The 22503-nt window shown below is 39.8% G+C and overlaps 1 protein-coding gene across 4 annotated transcripts in view; it reads left to right on the forward strand.

Moving 5' to 3' along the window:
* Nucleotides 1-1608: 1608 nt before the first annotated feature.
* ATG10 (autophagy related 10) overlaps nt 1609-22503 on the forward strand; it is a 78617-nt gene continuing 57722 nt past the window's right edge. For 3 of the 4 annotated variants that reach the window (XR_014619308.1, XM_084305444.1, XM_084305445.1), the window contains exons 1-3: nt 1609-1725; nt 2272-2397; nt 8459-8578. Coding sequence is in view for 2 of the 4 variants with exons in the window: in XM_084305444.1 (XP_084161570.1) it covers nt 2272-2397; nt 8459-8578 (246 nt within the window). In the remaining 2 variants the exon portion in view is untranslated. Of the gene's footprint in view, nt 1726-1904; nt 2035-2271; nt 2398-8458; nt 8579-22503 lie in introns of those variants that run through there. The other variant, XR_014619309.1, reaches the window with a different exon arrangement.

Genomic DNA, 22503 nt, shown 5'->3' on the forward strand with positions numbered 1-22503 from the left:
TGCATTCTGTAATTACTATTGTTTAGATAGTTTAGTCATGCCGGACAAGACCTCACTACTGAAAAATGTTTGGTCTGATACTCGAGAGCTTAAAAGTAATTCTTCCAGCATTTGTCCAGCACAGATAGATGCACATTTAGCCCAGGAGGTGCACATTATCTGTCTAGCAGGCTTCCTAGCGAGGTGGTTGAGGTCCCCAGACCCGTCAGTGTTCAAGAGGCATTTCGACAATGCCATCATTAATATGCTTTAACATTTGTTTAGCCCTGAAGTGGTCAGGCAGTTGGACTTGATTGTCTTTGAAGGTTCCCGTCAACTGAACCATTGCACTCTGTCCTGTAACACAGCTAAAGTAACAAAATCATTACAGGAATCTGCGTTAGGTAACTCCTGAACATAGCCCAAGACTCCAGTCTGGGTGAGACCGTGCATTTCTTCGTGTTTTCATCCACAAAACTATATAGCCATTTTGCATGACTTTTTTTACTGCTGCTCAGGTGATCTGGCCATTTTAATTTCATGATCCCCCCTCCTTGTTTTCATTAGAGAAAAGTCATAATGTACAATTATATATTTATATTGCAGGCAGAGAACTCAGATTAAGTCTGCAAAACTAATTAGAAACATTCAAATAAAACTGGCATTGTTGAGCTTCTGGCACAAGGCCAGCCTGAACTAAATTTATCTTGCTCAAACATCTCTTCTTTTTCGGATGGTGGGAGGAGGGGTCTGAGAGAGGGAAGAGCTTGATGAAGGGAAGGCTCTCCAGAGTTATGCCTCTGCTGCAGAGCCTGATGCCTGTTGCATCACCCAGGCCACCAGAAGACGTGTAGGTGCGAGGGGCTGGAGACTGGCACACGGTGTTTCACCCCTGGCTGTTTCTGCCTGGTTGTGCTGTGGCAGTCAGAGTCTTCATCTTCCCCTGTGGAGCCACACCTTGCCGACTGGAAGAGGGACTTTTGAGGAAAAAAGTAATCATTGAATTTTGGAAATTTAGATGGCTTGGGTTGGAAGGGAACTTAAAGACTATTGAATTACAACCCCTCTGCTGTGGGCAGGGACACCTCCCACTAGGTAAGGCTGCCCAAAGCCCCATCCAGCCCGGCTTTGAGCACCCCAAGGGCTGGGGCACCCACAGCTCCTCAGGGCAGCCCTCACCACCCTCTGAGGGAAGAATTTCCACCTCACGTCTAACCTAAATCTCCCTTCTTTTACTTTTAGTGCTCCCGTCAAGGAACATTCCTTTAAGAAAACAAAACCCTCGAGAAGCTTCGAGCTGAACGTGGGGGGGGGGTTGGACAGCCGGACTGACGGACAGACAGACAACCCCCCCTTACCCCAGCCCCACCCACCCGCCACTGAGGCGCCCACACTCGTTGGGCCACCAGCCCCGCTCCGCGCATGCGCGCCCTCTCCTCCCCCCCCCCTTTTCCCCTCCCTCCCCAGCGCCGCAGCGCTGCCCGCCAGCATGGCGCGCATGCGCAGCAGGCGGGGCGCTGCCACGTGGGCGGGGCCCCCTTCTCGCTCCCCCCCCCCCCAACCCCGCGCCGCGCACCCCCCCCTTGGGGACCCTGCCCGGTGCTGGGGGGGGGGGACCCGGTGCTGACCCCCTGCACCCGGGACGGGACGGGACAGGCTGGGGCAGGGCAGGACAGGGCAGGATAGGGCAGGGCAGCCCCATCCTGTCTTGTCCTGTCCCCAAATCTCCCGTGCCCCCTGCCCCAGGTAACGCGCACTCGTCCCCGCAGGGCTGGGGGCGCTTTTTTTTTGGGGGGGGAGTCTCGGCAGTGGGTGCAAAAACCCACTGGGTAGGTGGGGAGGAAGGAAGGAAGGAAGGAGGAGCCAGGCTTTCCGCAGCGCTGCCCTATGAGACGCCAACACGCGGCACGCAAAACGACTTATTTCTTAATGTTTCAACGCAAAAAAAAAAAAAAGAAAAAAAAAAAGAAAAATAAATAAAAATATTGACTGCTATGGTAACCAAGCGCTGGGACAGGTCCCCCAGAAGGGGCTGTGGCAGCCCCTTCCTCGGAGGTAATGGTGACCCAGCTGGAAGCGATGCTCTGAGCAGGGTGGTTGGGCTGGGTGGGCTGCAGAGAGCCCCCAGCCCCGGCCGCCCTGCGATCCTCCAGCTGAAGGGACGGGCTTTTGTGCCAAAGGAGCGAAATGTGCCCCCGTGCCTTTGTTATTTCGCTATTCAGTCGCTGTAAATCAATGCGAGTTATTTTTAGCCCGCGTCTGTCAGTACTGACGTTTCGGTTTGCTCTGCAGATGTCCTGTAGCATGGCTGTCGAAGAGGACTTTTTTCTGGAAGAAAAAAGGTTCAGGCAGCACTGCGAAGAATTTGTTAAGCATTCGGAGCAAATAGGAGATGGCTGGGAGTGGAGAACTACCAAGGTAAAAATAACCAAAGTGTTAATTTTTAGATACCCTTGCCGGCCCTTTTGAGCTGTTGGCAACCACTAGGAGCTAGAACATCCTTTTGGGTGGTTTGTATTGCATGAAGTAAATGGCATTTTATTGAGCTGATCCAACAGCAGAGGTGGTTTATCTGAGGATTTAGGCCAAGGCATCTGTTGAATAGGACTCATGGATCCAGAAACAACTGCTGGGATGGACCTCTTATGTAACAAAGGGGTAGGATAATCTCATGACTGCTGCTTTGATGACAAAATGCTTTTTAAGGCGTTATTCTGTCTCCATTTTCAGAATTCCCAAAGATGAGGAAACAATTACAATTATCAACAAGCCTATCTAGTGGCTGACTGCTTGAAATCTGAAAAAAATACTTTTAATCTGAACTGCCTAGCTTCGGCTTCCAGCAGCTGGAATTTGTACATTGTCTTCGAAGCTGGGGACCCATCTTTTATCAGAATTCTTCCTGTTTTAGTACTTCGAGATTCACAGAGTCACAGAATTATAGAATGGTTTGGGTTGGAAGGGACCTTAAGCACTATCTAGTTCCAACCCCCCTGCCATGGGCAGGGACCCCTCCACCAGACCAGGTTGCCCAAAGCCCCATCCAGCCTGGTCCGAAGCAGCTCCAGGGATGGGGCAACCTGTTCCAGAGCCTCACCACCCTCAGAGTGAAGAATTTCTTCCTCATATGTAATCTAAATTTCCTCTCTTTTAGTCTAATGCTGTTCCCCCTTGTTCTATCCACACACCCACTGACACAGAGCCCCCCTGCAGCTTTCCTGCAGCCCCCTTTAGGCACTGGCAGGCTGCTGAGAGGTCTCCCCGGGGCCTTCTCTTCTCCAGGCTGAACAAACCCAACTCCCTCAGCCTGTCTCCTCAGGAGACATGCTCCAGCCCCTTGATCATCCTTGTGGCCCTTCCTGTTGTTCCAACAGCTCCCTGTCCTTCTTGTGCTGGGACCCCAGAGCTGAGCACAGGGCTCCAGGTGGGGTCTCACAGAGGAGAGCAGAGGGGGACAATCCCCTCCCTCGTCCTGCTGCCCACGCTGCTGTTGGTGCAGCCCAGGGTACGGGTGGCTCTCTGGGCTGCCAGCACACATTGCTGGCCCATGTTGAGCTTCTTGTCACCCAACACCCCCAGCCCCTTCTCCTCAGAGCTGTTCTCAGTCTATTCTCCACCCAGCCAGTATTTGTGCTCGGGATTGCCCCGGCCCAGGTGCAATCCTCTGGATGGCATCCTTTCCCTCCGGCGTGTTGGCCGCATCACAGAGCTTGCTGTCATCAGCAAACTTGCTGAGGATGCACTTGGTCCCACTGCCCGTGTCACTGACAAAGATGTCCCGCTACTTACCCCTGAGCAACACCACTCATCACTGGTCTCCACCTGGACGTTGAGCTGTTAACCACAACTCTTTGAGTGTGACCATCCACCCAATTCCTCACCCACCATCAAGTGGTCCATCCATCAAGTCCATGTCTGTCCAGCTAGGAGACAAGGATGCCATGGGGACAGTGTCAAATGCTTTGCACAGGTCCAGGTAGATGGCTCCAGTTGCTCTTCCGCTATCCACCAATGCTGTAACCTCATTTTAGAAGGCCACCAAATTTGTACGGCAAATTCAGATCGATTCACCCCTTAACCTTGTTTGTCTTAAGCAAAGCACATTGACCTCCTTGACTGTTTGGCATGTTTTCTAGTGTTCCTGTGGATCTTTGAATCCTTTCAATATGTCTACATTGTTCTTCGGCTATGGTCAGAACTAGATAATTGATACTGTATCATTGTGAAGTCCAGATTTTTGTACTAAAGGATGACTTTAACCTTTTAAACTAAAATATCACATGGAGTATTCCTGTTCAGCTAATTATCCATAAACCAAATGCAGGGATTTTGCACCTAAGGACCTAATCCTTCATCTTGCAGTCTTTGTTCTAGATGTGCGACTTAATATATTTTGTGTTTAAATACATGTTAATTACTTGCATACAGCAACCAGAAGAATCTGTATTAGTGATCAATCCTCATTATTTTTTGCTTCCCCATCATTTTTAAACCTCACCAATAACAATTACATATTGTTTCTAGGTCATTAACCAAAATTTGAAATAGACTAGTCTCACAGGACCCCATTAGAATCACTTCTTCATGATGATTCCCCATTTTTTAGGTTGCGTTTGAGATCTCTGAATTAATCATTTTTAATCCTTTAGTCGGTGTCAGATTAGTTTGGGATTATTTTAATTTTTAATTTCTGCTTTTGGAATCAATGGCAAATTTACAGAAGTCTGCATGTGTCTTGTATAATATTTATCAAGCGATCTCATCTTTTTAAGTTACCATAACAAAAATCTATTTTTCTTAAGTAATTCCAGTTAATGAATATATTTCATTAATGATTGAATTCCATACGAAGTCTTTGCTTGGCATGATGTAAAGCTAATGTGTGTATAGCTACCCAACTTTGTAAATACATACTTCTAAAGAAACATGGCTATGTGCTGGCCTTCTCCCAAGTTCTCTGAAACTTCCACAGGGCTTGAAGACTTGAAGTACATCAGCAGTTCTTACGTGCTGATTTGAGAATACCTAATTATAGCCACTTCATGCTAATGTCCTGCTTACCTACTCCTGACATGAAGAATTTGTAGTAGTCATAGCACATGGCTACACTGTTTGTATTTTATCTCCAGTACAACAGAAATACTTTGAATGCTTGTTTTTTTTTTTTTTTTTTACTTTGAATGCTTCTATTATTTTCCACCTAATAATAAGGCTATGCTGTTTTAAGATTTCCTTTTTCTTCATTTTTTTCTGCTTGCTTTCTTATATTTTCTTGCTTCTGTGATCGGTGTTCAGTAATGGATGGTTTGAGATACTCATTATCTTAGTATTTCTTCTCTTTGCTGTATGGAATTTACTTCTCTAGGATTTTTTTATTGTTATTTTTTAATGTCTTGTTCCCTATCCTTTCATGAATTTTGGGAAGAAAAATCATGCTTGTACCGTTTTGAAATGCAGGAATTTCCAGAGTAAATATGTAATATAATTTCCATGTAATTGTATGGCGGGGTTACCATTTGTAACCCCTTCATCACAGATAAAACAATTCCAGTAAGAAGTGGGATTTTGGCCCTAGATACATTCTTTTCAGATGTTTTTAAAACAGTGCAGTTATTAGCCAAGTGTTACAATGTACCCTTTCTTGTAGGCAACCATTTGAAACTTTAGATTTTGGTCCAAGGTTCTATTTATGAGGGATTTATTCAACAAAGAAAGATGCTATGAGCCTCTATTGGGAATTCAATACATAGGTCAAAGTTTGAACTTTCTGTGAAATATGAACCTCTGCTGGAAATAGCAAAATAAGATAGATTCTTCTCATGTATAAAAAAATTGTGAGAGTTGATTTTTTTTTTTTTAATGGACCAAGTTGGCGACTGTGATTTCAGAGTGTGATAAAAACCTGGGCACTGAGACCATTCATTTATTCAATAGCATCTGTGAAGGAAAGTATCTCATTGTCTTTTTGCCTTTTTTTTTTTTTTTTTTTTTTTTTTTTTTTAACAATGTACGTGTTACGGGCAGTTTGGGGCACTCAGTTTTGCTGATGTAATGCACTTGGATCCCATTCCTCATTCCATGCTCACGTGAATAGACCCATTGATGGCAATAAGACCACACAAGTAAATCAGACTTGTAGAACTGTGTTCTTGTGTTCCCATGTTTTCAGTAGAGATTAAACTTAGGTGATGAAATGCTCATTGTTTTGCCAAGCTGCTCTTGTGGCATAGGCTTGCATGACCCAAGCAGAATCCTGTATTCTTAGCTGTAAGTGAAATGTTCTAAATTGTGTCATTTTTATAATCTCTCTTTTTCCCCCAGAAAGAAGGCTGTATAAAAAGCTAAGAGAGCCTCCGATGTGGGATCTGCTGGACCTCAATTTAGATTTTAACACTGACTTTTATTAGGGATGGATAATTAAATCTCATCTGTGATGGCTGTCCCACTGTTTGCTTTCTGTTTTCTTTTCTTTTTTTTTTTCTTTTTTTTTTTTTTTTTCTCTGTTTTAAATACTACAAATTGTATTTAGCTAGGTTAATCTGGGTGGTCATACCAAAGGCTGTATCGGTTCACTTTTGTTTATGGTATTTAAAAGACAGATGGAAAAGAAAGGGACTCCTTTTCCACATTCATGATGATCAAAATCCTTACTAAAGTATTGATTTATAGGGCAGAAGTGTACAAATTATTTACACAGAGTGCAACGGGAAGGATGCTCCTCTTTCCAGCCACCTCTCCACTGACCTCTGTCAAATATGGAGACTTCTAACTCCGGGTTTCCAGCTGTATCTAACTACTTTGCATGGCATTCAAATACTATAGAGCACAAAGACTATATGGCTTTGGCTCCTTTCCCCTCACTGGAAAAACTGGTTCAGGGAGGTGGATGTTATATCCAGCCCTTCTCTGGCAAAGCTCATTGTGCCTTGGGGTGTTTCACCTCTGTGGGTGGTGGTAGTCCTTTCTTTGCTGCTCTTAGGGTGATAAATACCAGTGTAGGTAGCTGTACTCCTGCTTATGCTTGCATGAAACTCCCCAGGGAGAGACTTGAGAGGGTGTTGAGAATGAATGGAGTGGCTTTTGTATCACCAAGATATGCCTAATTTTTTCCACCTCTATTGTCCTCTGGTTCTTCAGAGCCAGGATACAGTTGGTTGGTTGTACAACCAGGACATCCAGCAAAGTTTGGCAGATTCATCCTCTCGATGAGCAATATAATTGCTCATAATATGATTCACGCTTAAAAATTCACAGGGAAAAACACAATATAGATGGCATTATTGTTTTATTTAAGGCGTGAAACTTGATAAGAGCAAAGTACATGTATAGGCTTAACAGATGTTGCAGGTACTTATGTACTGCAGTGTCACCGAAAGGAGAGAGCTAGCATGTCCAAATAAAACCTGTGTTGATTTAAAGGTCAAAATACATGAAGTAAACTGTGTCAGAAATGATACATTAACCAAAGAGTTAAATTATGGTTAAATTTGTGGCCTTGTCAAGCAATTTAATGCTACATTAATGAATTCTGTAGAGAGACTGTTTTGAATAGAATCCTTTTTCATCAGATGTTGCACATGTGCTTTCTGTGTTTGTCTAAAATAAAATGTAATGAAACAGCTCATAAAACCCCAATTTATTTGTTTCCTTTGAGAAATATGTTCTTAACATGCAACTACTGTTCTTTGTGTTCTGTATACCCTTTCTCCCTTTCAGAGTGTATGTTTTTCCAGTGATCTGTTAGTAAAGTTTTTTCTCTCTTCTTTGAATTGGAAAAAAAAAAATATATATATATGTGTGCAGATAGTCAAGTCAGCAGAGGGAAAGCTCCTAAAAGCTTCTCCTACTACTCAGAATTGCACAAGGGCCTTTTACAACAGTAGACCATGTGGTCTGGGAAGCAGAACGATAAAAAGGGAATTGGGAGAAGGTAAAGCTTTGCTGTTTTCTTTTATATTTGACCCTCAGAAGTGATCAAGAGGAGGGAAAAAAAGCTGTCACTCTACACATTCAAATTCTGAAGTTGTTTTTGTTCTTTTTTTTGAGCTCTGTTTACCATGTAACTTTCATAAAGTCCTAAAGTAAAACAAACTACTAAGAATTGGGAAATTTATACTGGTATGATCAATGCCTTGCAAGCTATTGGCTGCCCATCTTTTCATGACCTTCGTGCATTGTCTTCTGATTCCTTGGCAGTCACCCTTTCTCCTAAAGTATCAGTTATCTCATTCAATTTATTACTATATTGAAATTTATTTTCACTTTTCAAATCTATAACTTCCTTTAACACTGAGAACTAGCGTAAACTATCTGTGAGAAGGTGCCGAAAAACAATGCAGTGGTTGGTTCCTGTAAAAAGACTTGGAGCTTGTGCCTAAATGATAGCATTTTGGTAGCTGTTTATTTTCTAGAACAGTGATAGCATTCAGCATTTTGGTTACAGATCTTTTATTTTTTATTTTTATTTTTCTGAACACAGGACCTTGCTGATGGTTATCTCAGTAAAACACAGTTCCGAATAGCAAACAGAGGCATCCCACCAGATCTCAAGGAGGAAAACAGTGATAACACTGAACAAGCTCTGTTTCTGCATGTTGAAGTAAGTAGAGATTTTAGACTTCTGAGTTAATAAAAGAAATCATGAACAGGATTTTTTAAAATACTATGTTATTAAATTAAGTCCTTCCAGAAAGATTTCAGATCTGAAGTTATGGTTTGCAGTGGCTTTTGGTTATTCTTCATTCAGTTCTCGTTCATGTGTGCAGCTAACTTGGAAGTGGAAACTGGCAGGAAATGGAAAGGCTCTAGCATGTATATTTGTATATACACATACATGTATGTATAGTTTCATCGTGGAAGGATAATATTTCTTAGTACATCAATTCACTAACATCAAAAAAAAAACCTGTTTTTTTTGAAAAAGGCATCGTTATTTAGTTATCTTAGAGGCAAAAAATAAAAAAACAAAGAAAACTTTCAGGTTTATGTTCATTTGAAGTGATATTCTGAAGAAATAAGATGGGTAGAAGCGTTTTATACTTGTATACTTATTTCCTGCTGTGAGAATTCTTACCAAATCTTAAAAATATTGAGTAATTTTTTGAAACCAGTAGTGGGAAGGAAAATAGATTGGGTGTTCTTTGAGGAAAATAAACTGATTTCTTCCAGAAAATGAATCTTGTTCATTAAACTGAGGGTGACTGATTAGAATAATTATTCGCTTGTTTGACTCTGCATTAGACCTCCAGATTATTGACTAATCAAGATATAAACAGCAGAAGTTCACTCACTTGTTTTTGTGTTATCATACATATGAAAAGAACTTTCAGATTATAATTGACTGAAAACAATGGATTCTTTACATTATAAACCACTGAATAGGTTGACAGAGTGTATTTTCCAGTTACCTTTCCCTGTAACAATTCCTTTTCTTTTCTCATCATCACACTGATTTTTTTTTTTCTTTTTCCCCACAGAGACTCAGGTACAAGGTCTTAGATAAGTATTCTTTTGGCCTGATTTCTAAGGAAATGCCACTTAAAACAATCATACCGTCTGCTAGGTAGTTGTTTCTACTGATTTTTCAGTTCACTCATGGATTTCAGCTGTGGGTAGAAGAGGGATAGATATTTCAGATCCTAAAAATGTTGTGAGAACTGATGTCTGAATAGGTGAAATATGACTTTTACTGGTAGGTAGGAGGCTGATCTTCATGCTCTGTTTGGCTGATCTGTGCAAGTACAGGACTGGACTGAAGCAGCACCTTGGTCCCTCAGGGTACCACAAGGAGCAGCTAGGGTTCAAATGACCCAATAAGTTGCAAACAAGACTTGATCCTGTTGCTGTTAAGACAGCTTGTTCAGTACTCTGAAAAAAATTGGGAAACTTTACAACCCCATTGCTGGTACACCAGCTTTGATATAAATTGAAATCCATATCATCTTTAAAATCATTACCTTATCTTTGTTTGATAGTTACAAATTAATAGCATTTGTTTGATAGTTGCAAATTAATAGCATTAGTGCATCTTAAGCATTTTAGGTTTTCCTTTAATTTAAATTCTACTGTTTCTAAGCTAGTATCAGTGCTTCAGAGGTTGTTATTTAGCTGTCATTACAACAAGGTTTGTGTACTTTACTTCTGGCTTGTAAGAACAGATTACTGTTTATATTCAAAATTGCTTTTTATTATTGCAACTGTTTTAATAATGAATCAAGACTTCATTACAGAATATATTTTAAAAGAGCGTCTTGTAAAGCTGTTTAGTTCTTCCTCTAGAAAATGGTATCAGCTATAGAAAGCATGTCACAACAAAAGAAAAGGCTTCAGTCTTTAATGTACTGCAATATAGTTTTAGGTCAAACTATGGTTTATCTTGAAATATTGTGACAGATTTATATATCTTGAATCATAGTTGTGTCTAGGTTGGAGGGGACCTTGAACATCAATTGGTCCTCTTTGAGGAGAAATCTTTGTTCATGTTGCAGAGTAGCAATAAAGATGAAGAATCAAGCAGAGGGGAGGTCTTAGAAGGTGATGTAGGTTATAAAACCTAATAGTATGCATAAGAAAATATTGTCTCCTTTCCAAAATATTAGTTGCCCAATAGAGATTATGTCAAATATATATTCTTCATTGAACTAAAGGGTAACCAGACTGTTCAAAGCGTAGCTATTTAATCTAGAATTTTGTAGAAGCAAACTGATCAGTTAGAGAATGAAATTTGCTATGGACATGTAAAGTAAAACTATTTATTGAAGGCTAAGCAGGAAGATAGAAGCTGTGACTGCAAGGGGGATGAATTTGTTCAAGAAACCAGTGCATGCATGAAAGGTATGCTTTTTTTCCACAGGTGAAGACTGTGAGAGCCTTGTTGCACTAACAGTCTATTGTTTAAACAGGTTTTGTTTTGCAAAAGTACACATTGCACCCATAAATCACATGGTTTTACAGAGCTACTACAGTCTTTTAAAACACTTTATTGAAATAGATTCTGATGAGTAGACTTGAACAAAAGTGGGAGTTTTGATAGAACTAGGGAAGTCCTCCATGGTTATATGCAGTCAGTGTTTAAAATATTTTTTTTAGTATATTTTAGAAAATGTATTTTTATATACTTGAAACCTAAGGGAGCTCTAAGTAAGAATTACAGTTGCTTTTGCAAAACATGTGGCTGTTGACTGATAGTTTTGCATTTCAGAATTTTCAATTTTCAAATTACTGTTGTGATCTAGATCTTTGCTATATCATATCTCTACTGTTTGTGTGTCACTGAGATATTTTCATCCAATCTTCTCCTGCAGCGTGTGGTTGGAGGTAGGACACAGTATTATGTTAGGTAGTTAATTAGGAACAGTCAGAAAGGAAAAATTAGGAAATTAAAAGTCCTTGTAATCAATATCCATTGTTAGGAACAACAAGCACTGACAAAAGACAAGGCAAAAATGTATTGAAGTATATGGCATGTCATAAAAGGCCACAAGATTTCCCTCCAGAGTGTTCCTGGGAAGTCCAGTTCAGAGATTACGAATGGAATGTTGGTTTTGGCAGGCAAAGTGAAAAATAGGAGGAAGATAAAGAAGACAAAATTTTGAAGCTGGATGAAAATATAGGAAAGCTATCCATAATAAGGGTAAAACTCCCATTTAAGTAATTGAACCAGAGGAGACATTGAATAATCCAGTGGGTGTATCCTGTTACAGCGAAGATGATAAATACAGTGTTGAAACTACAGAGAAACAAAATAGTTACTGTTCTGTTTGTTTTTAATCTGTCAAGAGATACTAAAGTATAATGATACAGTGCAAAAGATATGCGGAATAGTTGAATTAAAGTAACCTTATTAAAACAGAAAATCAGTGATTGGATATCATATTATCAAAAATGTGCTAATATCATGGGATCCTGAGGGAAACTGATCAAATTATTTGAAAAGTTTATTTCAGTTCATTGGTCATGGACAGTAAACTTTTTCAACTTTCCATCTCATTCTCTGCTATCTAAATATTTGGAGTCTTCGTGGTGAGGGAGTAATGAATAGCTATGTACTCTGGTCTGTTCTGCACAGCGGTCTGTATTACGTGGTGTATGTGGTTCCATTTACACAACTTGTGTTTTAAGACAGAGAAGAAAAAGCATCTGAAGACCAAGAATAAAATCCTGTGTAGGTTTCTTTTTGCTGTTTTTAGATAGATGCAACATAAAGCTTGTCACTTACATCTTTTTTTTTTCAGCCTGAGGAGGTGAAAAAGCAGTTTTCTGTATAAATCAGTCAACCTATTTTAGGGGAGGATGAATGTAGAAGAGTCTATTTTTCTTCATTGGTCAAGGAGAGCTAGAAGATGGTTAACTTGGATGTCGGTGCCTGCGTTTTGTCATACGAATTTTATACAACAAAGTATGGATGAATGCTCATTAAAGGCCACAGCAGTTGTTGCTGTTGATTTCACTGAGATTTCACTTGGACAGTAAAGCTTGTACTTCATTCAGGGCTCGAAGGATCAGCCCTTGGAGCAGCTTGAATTGAGTCTTTGCATCGAGACTGGCATGCTTGACTGCAGCTGGAAACTTCATTTTTTTTTACAGTAGGATGCTCTTGCCCTTGTGATACCAGCAGTCAGAACAGGCAGGCACAGTTGGCACGTGTGATGGAGCCGTACATACTGGTGTGGCAAAGTACTTCTGGTGGCTCATCACCATTTTAAGGGGGGGCAAATTGCTGTATTCCAGCTCCTTGCTTTCACGGAGGTTCCTGTGTTGCAGGTGTTGTGAGTTACTAATGACAAGCTGATTGGCAGGAGGTTTCTGTAAGGTGAGGCTGCCTGCTCCGTTGCACCTGCAGAAATACAGCAGAAGCTAAGAACAGGTTTGGGAGCCACTGTGCTGCAAGTTGGCATGCTATCTATTACAAAGCAGGTTTTCCCTTTTCTGGAACTTGAAGGCTCCTGCCATGCACATAGTAGTTAATTGATGGTTGCTTCAGCTCGTTGGCAAGGCTGCAGGATTCAGGCTGTCTCCTCGTTATCCTTTCACATGACAGAGAGCCTTTGACATCTGCGAGTTTCCAGACACACTCTTGCTAATTCCTGAGCTGTCCTAGGCAGTAGAGGAATTGTTTCATGAACTCATATGAGGGCTGCATAGGGTGTTGGGAGAGGGTACAGTGCCCTGCTTTTTAAGTAGGTACAGTGTTAGAGCCATGAGTTGGATTTTGTTCATTGTATTCAAATGACCCTTAGAGCAAGCTTAGGTTAAGATAAATATGAAGAAGGTTTTACATCTTCATAGACACTGAAACTTTAAACACAGGATGTTTGGAGACAGGTAAGCTTAAATGCTAATACCTTCTAAGAGCAGTTTCAGAATGTTTTTCTCTTTGTACCTGTCAGTAACTGAGATGTCAAGCCATTTTTCTAACCATTGCCTGGTTGTCCTGTTTTATGCAGACCCTCTCTCTTTCCATTTGTTTTCTTCCTAGAAAGGAATTGAGAATGTTTCTCTGGAAGGCCATTCTCTGATTTCTGTGGGTTTAGTTTAACCAAAATGTTTGTTTTCACATGTGAAAGGGACGTTTGCTCCTTTTCTGGAAGAATTACATCCACAGCTCCATGCGGTAGTATACGCATCCAGATTGGTAAACTGAAACTGCTAACGACATTGTGGCTAACTATATACAAATTTTTGACCAAGTTGGTGAAGGGCACTCCCTTCTAACTAATGAGATGGGATTCAGTCCTTGGGGTAACAGCTCATAGAGAGATCATAAATCTTCTGCAGCATCTTTCAATAGATTGAAAAATAGCATGAGATGCAAAGCAAGAACTGATACAAATGCATGGTGCTATTGTAAATTTTTAAAGTTGCAATTTTGGTCTGGTTAGATTTTTATTGAGTCAGTTGTCTTTCTGGACTATCCTGACTTTATTCATCTATACTTTTCTGCAGACAGCAGAAACCACCATACTGTATTCTGGCTATTATTCTATTATTACACCAATATTTGGTGTATATTCTTTCTTGATCCAGATCAAATCTGTTCCGCTGGGAGATCTGTCAGGGTCTGTACCAAGGAACGTGGAATTGTATAATCTTTTGTATAATTTACTATATATAGAGAATGTGTGTTTAAAATATTTCTGTGTTGATGCCCTTATGTTAACCGATTTTATAACTGAGATTCATAGATGTCTTGCATCACAAGCTGTTCACTGAAATTAAATGCAACGATGACCAGCAGTGCAAAGGCAGTAATAAGTTTGATGAACTTAAACCGTGCTTGATTTTGAGGTATACTGGGACAGTAATATCTTGACTGAGGCCATAGGTTCCTCTTCATCTAAAATTGGAAACTGATCCTTCTACATTTGTGTTTTTTTTTTTTCTTTTTCAGTCATCCTTCTTTTTTTCTAAGCAAATCATAGCAAACAGAATGTTTTTTTTTTTCTCCTTCCTATAGTTGAAGCTATTTGAATGCTATGAAGTCATATATCGCATATTTTATTATCAGCCTATTGCACTGAAACACTGGCTTTCATTCTGGACATTAATATTTACCATCAACTGTATCCCACTCCAGCCTTTGTTAAGTGCAGTGTAGATACCTCTTAAGCAAGACAGAACAATTACTACCACATATTATTACGTGGATTGTTGACAAGATGAAAAATTCTGTACAAAATTTGAAATGAGGACAGTCCTCATGCCTCAAAGAGCTTACATACTGAAAGAGTGAAATGGGAAAATCTGGATTCACTTATGCATTCTTTCTGTTTATTATTCAAATAGCTTAAGGGAAGCAATAACTTGGAGTAATAATTCTCTGTGTGTGGTTTGTCTCAGCTCTTCTCGGTATTGCAGAAGTAGTGAGTCAGCGTGGAACCATTTCTGAAGCTACAGCCATTGCTGCTTTATGTAGGAGTGGGCAGGTTGGGAATGTAGAAGGTCTGTTAGTAACCGATGTTGCCTTTGGAAAATGAGCTCTGAGCTTCACTAACATGTCGGTTAAGTTATATATTTATTTCTACATCGACTCATACCTTTGCTGGCAGATGTTCATTAGTGTAAGTGAAGATTTTCCTGATGAAGGGTGTGGGAGTGAGCCTGACATCTTTCTTGTACTTCATAATGCTGTGTGATTTGCTGTTCAGCTGTTCTGTTCAGTTTATAACAATTAGAAAATTATAAATCTTAGTAATTATTAATCATTTTCTCTCTAAACAACTCCGGTATTTTTAGAATTAAGAACAACTCATTTTTTTGTGCAAAAGTAAATAGCATGAGCTCAGTGTAAACATAGGCAGAACCACAGTATTTGTTGGATGGTTAAAAAAATGTGAAGTAAAAACCCAGCAAAAGTACTTAGGGAGAAAAATGTAAATATATTTAATGGAATCCAGCTCTCACTGGAGAAAATAATAAAAGGTCCTTAGTACACAGGGAGACAATCAAGTATTACATACGGCCCCCAAACATCATTTTTTAGTGAATGATCCCAGCTGAAGAGCGGTGCAGCTGCTCCAGAAGCAGGTGAGTTTACCCACAGTCTTTCCCATACTTACCCTGATGCTCTGAGGAGGGAGTAGGTCATGCTGCATATGTACTCAACCCAAATTATGTTTCCTCCGAAACCTGATGGAAGAAGGTTTGGTAGTTTTGACAGGAAGAAGGAATTCTAATTTCAGTTCAACTCAGATTCTTTTCAGCACGCTGGGCTTCCTCTGCCATCGGGTCTCCCTGGAACTGGCTCTTCCTTTAATGCTTGTGCCCAAATGCTGCTGGGCAGCCTTAATTGTGCCATAGTACATGTCTGTGCCCCATAATTCTGCATGAGCCTGGCCACTGTTTGGCTCTATCTTCCAAATTCTCTCGATGCTTCATTTTCTGGCATAGTACCACAAGCCTTTTAAAATGCCAGATCACAGGAAGAAAACCCAAACTGGTGATGGAAACCAGTAAAAAAAAATAAAAAAAAAAATAAAATATATATATATATATATATAAGAAACCACCTGTTCTAAGGAGATCTAAAGTGAGTTGCAAAATGCAGCAAAGATGCTTGTGATTTTGCTTAAAACTATATTAATCTAAAAATTGAATTATTAAGACACATGAAAAAAATCTGGTGTGGATTTTATTAACTTTGTTTTAGATTAAAAAGCTTGGCAAAAGAATGACATTGTTTAGAAATACTAAAGCTGAAAGAAGCTTCAGGAGAGATTACTCCCCTTGCATGAGCTGGGAAAACCTCAATAGAGGAGGAATGCGATGGTGACAGAAGTCATCTGAGTCCAAGATAAATCCTGCTTCTGGACTCTTTTATGGTGGGATGTTTCAGTCTTCATGAAAGAGGCTAAATGTTTCTCCTCTTAGGAACTTCTAGAGGCATGGGAAGTTTCTCTCTCTCCCCCCCATACCTTTGCAGATCACTTTTCTGTGTGTGACTTCTGTACCCTGGCAAATCTTTTTAACAGTAGTTACATTTAGTTTTCAACAGCTTTGATGACATGCTGTTGGTTTGGCTGTTGTTGTGTGTGGTAGGACTGTAATCTGTATTCTCCATTTTACACATTCTTTGATTGCTGTTCGGTTTTACCCACTAGAATGTACTTAGTGTGTTTTTACAAACCTTAGAAATGATATCAAAGCAAATACAAACTAATTACGAAGCTTTTGGGAGAACTGAAGAAGCACACTGTATGACCTTTAAATGTAATTTCTTTTTGGTGTAGATGTTAGTCCAAAGCGTTTTCAACTTTTTGTGTGCTTAGTATTCAAAGTCATCACATAATATTAGCAAATGAATTCTACATCAAGCACTGGGAAAAAAAATCTTCTAATTCAGCTTGGGTAACTGGATGCGACAGTTCACTTAGAGTTACAGTGGTTGAAGGCATGCCATAATCCCAGCAGAATGTCTTCTTTCTGCAATAAATAAACCTCCATTTCCTTTGAAGCACACGTTGAGACTAGTAAGTGAAGACGGTTTTCCCAGAGCCTGAACTTTGAGAGACTAATAGCGCCACTGACAAAATTATTTATAAGTTCATTCATTTGGCCCGTGATCATGTGTTACAGATATTGGAAAGAAATATTGTTGTTTTGTTTCTACTTCAGTGCATTGTTTACTGACATCTAGAAAGTTGTTCTGAAAAAAAAACCCACGTTTTTTCTGTTTTTTCTTTTTCTTTTTTTTTTTTTGAATCTAGAAAAGAAAAATTACACTGAGACCTTGGAACTTTTTAAAAAATTTTTGAAGTTCAGATTTTATTACGTAAATTTCAAGTATGAAGTAATTTCATAAGAGTACAGACTGCATTTTTATGTGCCTTTTTAATCAGTCATTATTATTAAGTCATAAATAATATTTTTTTAAATGGTGCCAGAGTATACTTCAGTAACAGTTGTCTTTGCCCTGTAAATTATGTGGCCAAAGTTACCTTAAAACTGCTTGTAGTTGCACGTACAGAAGTCTTAGAGGTATGCAGGATACAGATTTAGACTGTAAACCTACCTGGCCTTTCTGTTTCCCCTCTCTGTCTTCTAGGGTAATGTCTTTTATAATTTATTTATTTATTACAAGGCTTGGTAACTTTTGCGTCAGATAGGTTGATACCCACAGTTCATAGCTTTGATGTGATATGCTTGACGTGCCTTGATGTTTGCCCAGCTTCTACAGTTTTGTAAGTTGCAGGGCTTGTGGGAAATTAAAATCTGTTTTTCTATTTTCAATTTAATGATATAACTTTAATAGTCTTATTAAGTAAAACCTATTATAAAAATAGATCTTTTTTGTTATGTTTTTTTTTTTTTTTTAAATAATTCTCCCATCTTTTTTCCTCCAAAACCAGAAAGTCTGATATGAGCTACTGTAGGTTGAAGACATACTCAAGTGATGGACATACCAATGGTGCTTATGGTAAACACCATCGCATCAGATTCCATTATTAAAAATATTACAGCTGTGTAACATCACAGAATGGCTGAGGGACCTCTGGAGGCCATCTGGTCCCACCGCTGCTGCAGCAGGGCCACCCAGAGCAGGGTGCCCAGGCCTGTATCCAGGTAATTCTTGGAGATCCCCCCAGGAGGAGGCCCCACAGCCTCTGGGCAGCCTGTGCCAGTGCTCAGCCACCCGCACAGCACAGAAGTGCTCCTAGTGCTGAGGGGAACCTCCTGTGCTCCAGTTTGTGCCCACAGCATCCTGTCCTGGCACTGGGCACCACTGACAAGACCTTAGCTCGGTACTTTCTGCGCCCTCCCTTCAGGTATTTATAGATACAGATGACATCCCCTGGAGCCTCCTCCACTTCAGACTGAAAGTCCCAACCCTCTCAGCCTCTCCTCATAGCACCATTGTGGCATTCATTTCCTGAGCATTGCTCTGCTTGGGGATAATGAGAATGAAGAGACTGGAGGAACATACCAGGAGAAAACACCAATTCTTCCTCATATATGAGCAGGTAGATACCACGCACTTTACCATCTAAGTCTCCAAAATTGTGTTCAGTAGTTGAAAAAAGCTCTATGCTAGAGTGTTTTTACTCAGTACAGCTCATAAGTGGGAACAGGCATGTGGTTAACAGCTCACTAGAAAGAATAAAAGACCCATTTTTGTTACGCTGAATTTTACTCTAACAGCTTGCTTTATCTCTTAATTGTATGGGTTTGTATATGAAGACTCTGCGCTTCAAAATTCAGAAGAATGCATGATACAAATTGGTGGTGGTTGTTCAGAACTGATTAATCACTGAGATATGCCCAATGCAAAAGGAATATGCTCTGAGCATATACATCGAAACTGACAGTGATGTTAAATATAATAAAAAGGGGATTAATGGTAAAATCTTTGTGTTCCTAAAAAACAGTCACGTCGTGCGTTTGGAATAATCTGGCCTCGTGAAGGTAAAGATAAGGTAGTTCAGAGGAATAGGAGTACTTGTGAAAATAGTTGATGCACAACTACATTCTGGATTGACTAGTATAAGGTAGAGAGAGATAAGAGAGCTGCCTGTATCATGAGTAGCATTTTGGAGGCCTGGATTTTAAAGCGTGCTTCTGTTTTCTGCCCATATTTATGTCATGAGTTAGTGACAGTGGTGCATGGGGTCGGACAGCGTGAAGAAGAATGAAGCTTGCTCCCAGCACTCCGTGTGGCATTGCTGCATCAGCACGTTGGGCAGTGTGTGTTGTGCCAGGTGTAATTAGTTTGCTCCCTCCCAGAGTGGAAAGGAGTCCTGGGGGAAGCTGCAGTACTCTCTGATCACGATTTTTTGGCTGGCCAGGGGCGGGGGGGCAGTCTGATGATGTGCTGCTCTAACGCAGGGCAGAGCATTGTCTTTTTGTGCAGGCTGTATTTGTCAAATGCTTGTGACATCAGCTCACAAACGAGAAACATGACACTGTAGTATTTGTCAATACTGTTCTACCACAAAGGAAGCAAAATCACAGTCTAGTCAGTTGTTAACATTTTGCTTTTTATGGTGAACCTCCAAATACTTGATGTTGCAAGCCTTGCATATATGCCTTCCTTTTTTTCTTTTAAATTAAATTACACTGGTACAGTGTTATGCTCTAATTTTCTAGGGAAAATGCTCATCTGTTGGATCAATACTCTGATTTTGGCTAAGTGCCTGTGTTCTGTAGCAGCATCATATGCTTCATTTTTCACGTTAGTGTATCTGCACTATTCACCTGCAGCATACAGGTCATGTTGGCATGAAGTGAGTGTTGGAGGTTTAGGGCCGTACAGTGAGCAGTGTTTTCCTGAGAACCAGGCGAAATGGATGAACTTCTGCATGGTGCTGCACTGTAGAAAATACCAGAGTCAGGAAGCTCTTAGATTGCTCATTTTATTTCTTTCTGAAAATTATTTTACTACTTGTAAGAAGAGTCCTAGGTTACTGTCCCTCTAGCTGTGTTTAAGTCCTGTACGATGGACTGCAGCCCAGCAAGCAACCCTGGCAACTCTGCTTTTGGTGGTGGGGATCCAGGACCTGATCCCAACTTAGGGGTGCTGAAATTACACCACTGAAAATTTACATCTACCAAAAGTGTAAAGCAGCAAATTATCTTGAAAGTTAAGAAGATGAACTCAATTTGTCATTGTCATTTCAGTTACTCTGCCTTAACAGTCTCTAGTCTTTGATACAGTTGTTTTTGCTGTGAGGTCTCATTGTGGGTTTTCAGATTTTTACCCCAAAACCATCTCACCATCATTGTCTCTGAACTGCTAATATGGGTCACTCTCAAGGTACATGAAACACTGTTTTTCTCCTGTGTTACAAAGCACTGTCATTATTTCCTACTCTGGAAAAATTCGCAGTCCCATATTTTTTTTTCTTTTTTTTTTTTCCCCCTATGTTTTAAATCTTTCTACACTGTCAATTTTGTTAGCCTTATTAGTTAAAAAAAAAAAAAAAAAAAAAAAGAAAAAGTAGTCACTGCTGGTTTGTTGTTAGCGTTGTCAATATAGTGATTTACATTTCTTCTCAAGGTCAGAATGCAAAGTGTCCCCCATGTATACTATATACATGCTGTGTAGTCTGTGTGTGATTCTGAGGTCTAATCCTTCCTAGCTGTAACCAAATAGCATTGAAGTTGATGGAGATTTAGGTAGTTGCGTTTTCTGTAGTTATGAAATATGTCAATATCAATAACAACAGTAACTTACCTAGCATCATAAAGACACACACAATGAGGAGACACTGCTTTTCTGTCTCATAATAGCCAACTTGTAGCAAATGTCCTATAAAAACATAGCTGTAAAAATAAGGTTGGGTTTTGCTTTCTTTTTCTTCTATATTGGGCTGGTACTCAACATAGTATTACCAAGGCAGTATGTTAAAACTTAGTACTGATGGGATTGTGAATGCACCAATTTCAAAATTACTATTCCAGTTCATAGCAGGAATGAATTTGGTTCTGTGAGTTTGTATAAGATACAGGTGTTTTCCTGAATGAATAAGGCAATATATCTTAAATAATAGCAAGTATATTTTGCTTGAATTCAGCTTGTTAATGTTGTGTAATCTTTCTGCCCTGGTTTGCCAGGAACTAGTTCAGACATTGCTTAGACATGTTTATTGACAATTTCTGTGAGACACTCTCACTTGTACATTCCAAGCAAAGGGAAGATTGTTTAAATGATCATATATGTTTGGGGATGGGAAAGTGTATTGCCGAGTGTAAACTCATGTCTGTAACTGGGCGTATTTCATTTTGCTCAATGAGAAGCTTTCTCTGGCTGATCTGTGGTGGTAGCAATGAAATTAAATAATATGAATTGGATTCGAAGAGTTTTTACCATTCTGCCCTGAATTCTGGAGAAAAAACTTAAAGTCATAGGCTTAATAGGATTTAAGTTTGCTTTCTGAGAAAAAGAAAACAGTAAAGAGTAAAGACTCTTCACAATCATGGTATAGACATTTCTGTGGGATCAGTGATAAACTAAGATGCAGAGAGATGGCTCTAGCACAGGAGGGAGAAAGCTGTGGCTTGCAGGAGGTGAAAGATTCGTGCTGTAGGTAATAGGTCGTATTTTTATAGTGTAAGCTTTGTGTTCAACTAGTGATTTTTGTAATACAATTAATAGTATTTATTTCCATCCATATTTTGTACTTTTCCCTATTTGATGGCTTGCCAATAAAATTTCTTTCCAAGACAGCTGAACCTAGCTTGCAGACTGACAGGGAACAAAAAAACACCTTCAAAGGAAAGCACATTAAAAAGCTTAGAAATCACCAGAAAGCATTAACGGCTCTGTTGGCTGTTGCACAATGGGATGCAGGAATTGCAATAATGTTCTTCTTCCATCTGGTGCCTGCAAACTTGCTGTTTTCAGAGGCATTCATTACTGTAGCAAACTGTTCACTTATTCATTCATGTGTGGCTGCCCGTTATTCTTTGGAAAAGACTTGGGTTGAAATCGGCTCAGTTCTTTGTTGCAGAAGTGCTTAGTGTCAAACATATTACAAGAAGATGTCAGTCCAAATGCAAATACCACCGAAATTTAAAACATCTCCGCATGTTGTATGTATTTGGAATGTACTGTGAAGGTGTAGTCCTAGGAGAGAGGATCTTGACTGACAATACTCAAAGGAAAATCATGCGTTGTCTGTGCCAAAATGTCTGTCTTAGACTGAAATTTCAATTTCTGTTTTAAATTTCCTGGCTTGTGTTAAATAACATCCTAGCCTTAAAATTTCTTTCTTTCTTAGAGAGTCGATAGTTATTTTCTTTGTTACATCTGGACTAGTTAATTTTCAGGATGCGAAATAGCTCTTGGAAGGTGTCACTCTGTGAGGGAAGAACAGTTTTCTGAACTAAAAAGATGGGGAAAAGCTGGAGCTGGCTTCTTTCAATCCTAGTAACAAAAGGAGACAACTTTATTTTGAAACGTACCTTGTTATTTCCTTATTCGTTGCCAACTGGGGGCAGTATTGGGGTTGCTAAATTTGTCACTTTTGTGCAGAATGAGGGACATCTTAGGTCTAAACTGAAACTTAGGCCCTGTAAGTAATTGAAACA

Source organism: Netta rufina (genome assembly GCF_964035555.1).
Source record: "Netta rufina genome assembly, chromosome: Z".
NCBI lineage: Eukaryota > Metazoa > Chordata > Aves > Anseriformes > Anatidae > Netta > Netta rufina.